The following is a 7,709-nucleotide window of genomic DNA, read 5'->3' on the forward strand; positions in this document are numbered from 1 at the left end:
AAGAGATGGGAATGAAGATGGTGGGCCCCTCACACAGTGTTTGAGGGATTCCATGTACAGGAGGCAGTGCTGGAGAGCTGACAAGCTGTAAAGAGGTAGAGCGCAAAGATAGCCACTTGGGAGTTAGTTATATTAGGGAGAAGCAGCCACACTCGTACTTTGAGGTGCAGTCATAGCCACTGGTTGTTCCAGGGCCAGAGGGGTGTCCTGAGAAGCCTTGGAGGCCAATTTCAGAGCAACCTAAGGAAGGTGAATGCTAGAACAAGGAGTAGAAGTGGGAAAGGGGTGACATGAGGACACAGACCCCCTCCACTGAGGTGGTTTACCAGCAGAGGCTGGTGTTGCAGTGGTCTGGGGAAGTCCCAGGCCATCTCATCACACAAGACCAGAGGGGGCTGGAAGGACGTGGGGCGCTTCTCAGGGGTGTCAGGACTGGACCCATCGGTAGGCCGTTGTCCAATGAAGAGCAGGCTTTGGCCATGGGGGTCCTGCTCCACCTTGAAAAGCTCATACTCCACATGGGGCAGCCAGATGCCCAATGGCAGGCACCCCCTGGTGGCCGTGATGTCCTGCTCGGTGCCCAGGGACCAAGTTCCTGGCTGTCCACAGCTGCCAGGCTTTGAGGAATTGAGCATGACCGTGGTGGCCTGGTTCATGGGGGTCACATGGGCTCGAGTGACCTCAAACACTAGCTCGGTGCCCCCGTGGACCTTGGTGGATGGCATGCCCTTGGTGTAGTGGCCAGCGGCATAGATGGTGAAGGTGGGGTGCCGGCAGGCCGGGTCTGAGAAGTGGCGGTAGTGGCCCTCCCAGGAGCGGTTGTGCCCATGGAAGGTGAAGGCTCTGGTGAGGAAGAGCACAGCGGGCCGTGCCTCACAGCGTGTGCTGATCCAGCGGCCGTGGACGTGCAGGGCCGGGGCCACCTGTGGGGGCAGGATGGGCGGGTGATGTTCGTCAGCGCGCAGCAGGAGGTCACAGGCTGGGCACGGGTGAGCGTGGTGCTGCCAAAGACAAGGAGAGAGGTTTTCAAGTGGAGAATCCCAACTCTGCACCCCACCCTTAAGTTCCAGTGGGCCTGTCTTATCGCATCCCCTCCCCTCCTCCCTCCAGTCACTTGAGCCTCTTGGCTCCTCCCCTCCCCCAGGCCTTTCTGCATATGCTAGCTGCTCTGCTCCGAATGTTCTGGAAGGGTGCACGGCTGGCTTTCTCATCTGCTAAGTCTTCGCTCAGTGAGAAGTTACAGAAAACCCCTACATAACCACTGCACATAAAACTGTCTTTGTGTAAGAAGCTGCACTGCAATCCCCGAGGTACACAGTTCAAATCCATCAGATGTGCTGTTGGAGAAGGGAGGGACAATCTCCTCCTGTCCTAGTCAGATCTGACTTGATGGTACACACACACACAAAATAATAAAATTATTTTTTTATAAAAAGCCCAACAAACCACCCCCCCAAACCAGCCTTTGTAACTCTTTGCTTTGTTTCAATTATTTATTTGTTTTTGTTGTTGCTGCAAATATAGCACGTGTTGTTGTTATTATGTGCTGTTGAGTCACCCACGACTCTCTCTCTCTCTATATATATATAGCGACCCTATGCACAAGAGCCCTAAGCTCTGCTCTGTCCTGTGCCAACCTCACCATCTCCGACACACTCCCACCACCCCAATCACAGAATCGATCCCACTGTGGCAGGCACCAGGTTGACCCATCTCACAGAGGGTCGTCCTTTCTTTCACTCACTCACCACCTTTCCAAGGAATAGCCTCTCCTAGCAGCTTGCCCAAAGTTTGTAAGGATGAAACTTACCATCTTTGCTTGCAAGGAGCACTCTAATTTCACTTTGTCCACAACATATCTGTTTGGGTTTTTGGCAGTCCATGGGATATTCAACACCCTTCTCCAACACCACAGCTCAAAGGCACTGATTATTCTTCTGTCATCCTTATTCACTGTCCAGCTCTCAGATGCATAGCAAGTGATTGGAAAGCTGTGGCTTGAGGGACACTGGTACAGGGGGAGATTGTCCCTCCCTTCTCCAGCAGCACATCTGGTGGATTTGAACTGTGTACCTCGGGGATTGCAGTGCAGCTTCTTACACAAAGACAGTTTTATATGCAGTGATTATGTAGGGGTTTTCTGTAACTTCTCATTGAGCGAAGACTTAGGTTTTTAGACGGACATCATTGCTCTTCAGGACTTTGGACAGATCCCTGACAGTAGACTGCCCCAATGCCATCTGTCTTCTGCTCTCCTGACTGCTGGTTCCAGGAGTGTTGATTGTGGTGGAAATCATTGACAGACAGAATCTTCTCTCCAGCAGTCATGATGTTGCTCATTGGCTCAGTTAGGATTTCCGTTTTCCTGATGTTGAGATATAATCCCTACTGAAGGCTGTAGTCCTTGATCCTCTGTTGCAAGTGTCTCCTAGCTTTCAGCAGGCAAGACTGTACCATCTGCATAACACTGGTAATGGGCTTGGGCGCTGAGCCTTTCAACAGTGGCAGTGATTGAATTCTTGGAGTTTGCAACCATTTTCATCCTTTTGTTTTTGGAGTTGTTACTCCCTTATGAAAATAAAGTCACTGCCCACTAAGATTCCTATCTTCTCTTTTGAGTTGCTCTTGACAGTTTGATCTCATATAGTTTTAGGGAGCTCTGGTGGCCGCGTGGGTAGGGACCCGAACTACCAACCCAAAGGCAAGCAGTTCAAATTCACTCGCTGTTCCACAGGAAAAGATGGACAGTCTCCTCCCATGCAATTTACTGCCTCTGACAACCCTCTGGAGGGTTGGCTATGTGTTAGTTCTGATCAGCTGCCACACAACAACGACAAATTTTTAAAAGACCACAGTACTCAAGGCAGACATTCTGCCCTGGTTAAGCAAAACTGTTGTTTGGTTCTAAGAAGACTTTAAGAGATTTAAAAAATATGATTTCTCTTGTTTTATAATAAAAATTAATTTTTATTTGAGTGAAAGTTTACAAATAACACATGATTTATCTGTCTTGTCTTTGTCCTGTTTTATCTAATGAAAGTTTACAAATCATATTAGTTTTCATTCAATCACTCGTCGATACTAACTTTATAATGTTAATCACAATTGATTAAGTAATTATAATATCTAATCAAAGTAACTGTATATTGCCTTTCCCTTCACCCAGCTTATTTAATAATATTTTATACTCCTTTCTCCTCAAGGGGTATTTTGGTTTAAGGTTTATAGAATGTCTCAGGCCAGTAGTTTTATGGATTCATCCAGCCTCCATAGCTCTAGAAAGTCTAGATTCCATGAGAATTTGGATTTTTTGTGCACATTCTTTCCCTTTTGGTCAGGATATTTTTATAGCATCTTTGATCAAAACATTCATTCATGGCTATCAGGTACCATGCAGTAGTTCTGGTCTCATAGCAAAGAGGAGGGAATGTATGTTCTGATCTTCAGAATAATCACAGTGAAAAGTGAGCATCTGTGTCCCTACCACCCTTGTAAAGTGAATGTGGCAAAGGTACCAAAAGCTGCCAAAATAGTCATGTCCTCTGAGCCTTACTGCTTAGAGTCTGTGCTAAGGAGCCAGCTGAATATCACTGAGCAACAGCACAGAGATGTTTCTTCCGGTGTTATTTATATTAGGGTCAACTGGCCATGCTTGCATTCTGAGGCACAGCTATAGCCCTTGGTCATCCCAGGCTGGATTTGGCCTTCCTCTCTTCTTGACCTAGTTTACCATCACCCCTACTTTATGACTTCTCATCAAGTGGATTACAGTACACCTGTCAATAGTACATTGATGCTAGCCCAAGTTGCATGGGGGTGGTCCCTCTGCATTTTGGAGGGGAAACATTACTAGAGGTAAAAAAGGAACCAAATACAGATATCTTCTGGTTTGGTTTTTAAGGGAGCTGCTACCCTGAATTTGGTATAGAGCGTCACCTTGAAAAGTTCACATCTTTGGGAAAGTCACTTGTCAGAGAGAGGCTGGCCTGCCATCTGCCACCTGCCCTGCTCTTCTCTTTCCAGAAGACTGAGGTCCAGAATCTCAAGTGGGTTGGGCAAGGGGAATGGGCATTTTGATGGTCCAGCCGGGAAGTCAGCTCCAGGCTTTACTTTCTCAAAAAACAAAATAAAAACGGAAAAAGATTTCCATAACAAAGACAAGGCTTGGTGGACTGAGAGAGACTGGTGGAACCTCTGAGAGTGCGGTCCTCACTCGTCCTTCAAGCCTGGAATTGAACCCCCTCCTCTCAGTCAACTTTCAAACCAGGGACAGCCCCAGAGGATGACTAGTAACACCAGAGAGGAACAACCAGCCACGTGAGCTCGGAAGGGCAGCCGTTACCCAAAGATGAAGCTCAGAGAACGGGGAGGGTGAGGACAGAAGGACGAATGGAAATGGGAAACACAGGGAAGTGAGGAGAGTGTGGTCACATTATGAGGCTCACAACCAACGTCACTGGTCAGTAAGGAAGAATTGTTGAATGGAAAACCAATCTGCCCTGTAAACGTTCACCGAAATCACAACACTTAAAAAAAAAAAAGTCACAAATTGCTGCAGAGTATTTCATGCCAAACAAGCGTTGTTTGGGAGTTCTGCTTAGAAAGAAAAAATTTTACAGTGGAGGCAAAAGGCTAAAAATACCTATTTGAACTGGCACATTATAAAGCTCTTATTCTGCATTCTCATGGTGGACCAGCCAACCTTTGATGTATGGGAAAGGACCCACCATGATGGTGGTTTCAGGGATCCTCACCCTGACATGTGGTAAATTCCCACATGCACTTTGTGCCAGTGTCGATAATTACAGCTGGTTAGGGTCCGCTTTAATTCAGGCATATTAAGCCACATTCCCACTTATCACATTAGTGCATATTGACAAGATAATGCATTACATCCAAATAACCCTGCAGGCTACCCTTCCCTGGGGAGAAAAAGAAAAGAGCTGTCCTGGGCAGACTGGATACTTAGGGACAGTAGTGATTAGGGGCCCTGGTGGTGCAGCAGGTATGCACTCAGCTGCTGTTGGACAGGTGGGCACCTTGATCACTCCCAGAGGCTCAACCAGAGAAAGAACTGGAATTCTGCTTCAGAAAAACTGGACCAAGCTCTATCGCGTGCAGTCGCTGCTTAGGCCTGGCGCCGAGCTGGCCCTTAGAGTGTCCGAGGTGACCACCCTGACAAGAGCAGCTGGTGGGGTGGGCCACCGACCTTTCAGTTATTGTTATTGCCGTCGAGTCGCCTGTGACGCCTAGCAACCCTATGTACAACAGCCCTAAACTCTGCTCTATCCTGTGCCAATTGCACTGCCTCTGACACACGCATCCCGATTACCCCAGTCACTGAATCAATCCACCTCATAGAGGGTCTTCCCCTCCTGTGCTGTCCCTCCACCCTCCCAAGCATGACGTCCCTCTCCAAGGACCGGTCCCTCCTTACAACATGTCCAAAGTATGTCAGACGAAGCCCCAGAATCCTTGCCTCCAACGAACAGCCCGGCTTCACCTTCTCTAGGACAAACCTGTTTGTTTTCCTAGCAGTCCATGGTATATTCAACACTCTTCTCCAACACCACAGCTCAAAGGCATCGATTCTTGGTTCACACACCACCAGGGCTCCTACAGATTGCTGTTGTTAGGAGCAGTGGAATTGATTCAGACCCCAGGAATCCTGTGTACGCCGGTGTTGTGTGCTGTTGAGTCAGAACCCACCCATAGCTGACCCTCCAGTGGCTTCTCAGAGGCCGTAAATCACTGGCCATCCTCCCGTGGAGCAGCTGGTGAATTAGGAAAGTGCCTTTGGCATTCAGTGCAGTTCCTTACCGCCCGGGCCCCAGAGCTCCCTGACCGCGTGCACGGCCACTCAGAAGCCCGTCATCCTCACAAGCATTGCCCTGCCAGCCCGTTGCAGCTTCTTCGACGGCCCACCTCACTGAGGGGGCGACCTCCCTGTTGCTCACCCTCTGCTTTTCCAAGCATGATGTCCTTTCCCGGGGACAGGTCCCTTCTGATAATAGAGTTAAAAACCCCAAACCCCAAGCTCACCACCATCCAGCTGACTCTCATATGACCCTCCATCAGGTCCAAGGTCATAAATCTTTACAGGAAGAGACAGTCCATCTTTCTCCAGGAGCAGCTGGTGGATTTGAAGTGCTGACCTCGTGGCATGGGCACGTGGGTTTTGTTACCTGGTGTCACTAAGAGCCGGACAGTTATTTGGGGTAAGTGGTTTTCCATAGCAGATAGAGAATCTGCAAGCTTCTGAGGACACTTTGAAGGGAGTGGGAGGGGCCAGCTGTCCTCATCAGAAGCCCTCCTGTCCTTGTGCGTGTTAATAGCTGAAGCCCTTGCCAGCAGCGTCCACACCAGTGTGGGAGCCAGCCCCTGCTGGTCTAAGCCTGTTACATAAAGTTATTTCTCAAACAGCATATAACCATCTTTAATTAACCCCCGAGGTGACTGCGGGCTCTATGATTCCAGTCAAGTGTCGGCTGATTGATTAGGAGTCTCTACCCGGGCAGTGAATTTGGGGATCAAATTGGTTTTAAATTAACTTGTAAAAATGTTCGTGTTTACCATCTGGTTTGGGCTGTGGGCATGGTGTGGGCACCAGAGACCAGAAGGCCACAGCTCATTTCCATCTTGGGGTCTGTCCACAGCCTTTCCTCCAAACGATCGGACCCTCTTCTCCGGGGCGGGGAAGCTTCTGGCGAACAATTTAATTGGATGGTCTCACATCTGGTGCCACTGAATTGGAAGATGTTCCTGTGTGCCTTCTCAATCACATTGTGTGGTGCTGGCCACTTGGGCTGACAGGAGCAGGCAGGCCAGGGACGGTAGTGGTCCCCAACCCCTGCCTGAGGACAGAAAATTGTCCCCTGCCCCAGGGACCCTCTCAGTGTTGTGGAAGGGCCGGCTGTCTCCCCACCCACACTTGCGCTTTCTCTTTCTAAGCCAGGTTAACACCAGGCAAGTACTGGTAGGGACAGCGGTAACCATGGGGGAACCAATGCGAGGTCCCACAAAACACGGCGTGGCCGACCTTCTTGTCTTGAGAACCTCGTGTTATATCCCAGGCCTTGGGGCTAAGTGGGGGGACAGAGGGAAAAGCAGACTGGGGGTGTGGGCTCTTATCTCCATGGCTGCTCTCTTGGGACACTTTGATAAAATTGACGTCATTGGTAAAAAAGGGGGCATTTCTTCCAATGATCCCCTTTCGCGGGGTCACTCTGCCCTGCTGGTAAAAAGCTGTCCATCCGATTTACTTCCTCAATGTTTAGTATACAGTAGGCATGCAATGTATGTTGAATGATGCAAGGGCTGCCTTAGCGTTCAAGAGAAACCAAAACCCATGCATTGACCCACCTACGGATCCGTCCATCCAGTCACTTGGAGCCTCCTCTTCTTCCATCCTCAATTTCCCACCTTCTCTCATCCATCCACATATCCCCACATGTACCAAACTATCTGTCTACCCATCTATCTATCCATCCCTTCGTCCAGCCATCCATCTACCCAACTCTCCCTTCCTCCTTCAACTATCCTATATATCCAGCCACCCACTATCCCTTCTTCCTTCCTTCCTCCATCATCCATCCATCATTTCTCCATCTATCCATCCATGCATCCTTTTCCCAACCACCCGTCATCCATCCATCCATCCATCCATCCTTTCCCCATCCATCCATCCATCCATCCATCCATCCATCCTT

The 7,709-nt window shown here is 49.2% G+C and overlaps 1 protein-coding gene across 1 annotated transcript in view; it reads right to left on the bottom strand.

The window, feature by feature from the left end:
- Positions 1 to 230: 230 nt before the first annotated feature.
- The window catches only part of APCDD1L (adenomatosis polyposis coli down-regulated 1-like), a 15,439-nt gene continuing 7,960 nt past the window's right edge, over positions 231 to 7,709 (bottom strand). The window contains exon 4 of the mRNA XM_006896919.1: positions 231 to 1,001. Within this exon, the coding sequence (XP_006896981.1) occupies positions 231 to 1,001 (771 nt within the window). The remainder of the gene's footprint in view (positions 1,002 to 7,709) is intronic.

The sequence above is a fragment of the Elephantulus edwardii genome, unplaced genomic scaffold (genome assembly GCF_000299155.1).
Source record: "Elephantulus edwardii isolate Elephantulus edwardi_28Jun2011 unplaced genomic scaffold, EleEdw1.0 scaffold00193, whole genome shotgun sequence".
Classification (NCBI taxonomy): Eukaryota; Metazoa; Chordata; class Mammalia; order Macroscelidea; family Macroscelididae; genus Elephantulus; species Elephantulus edwardii.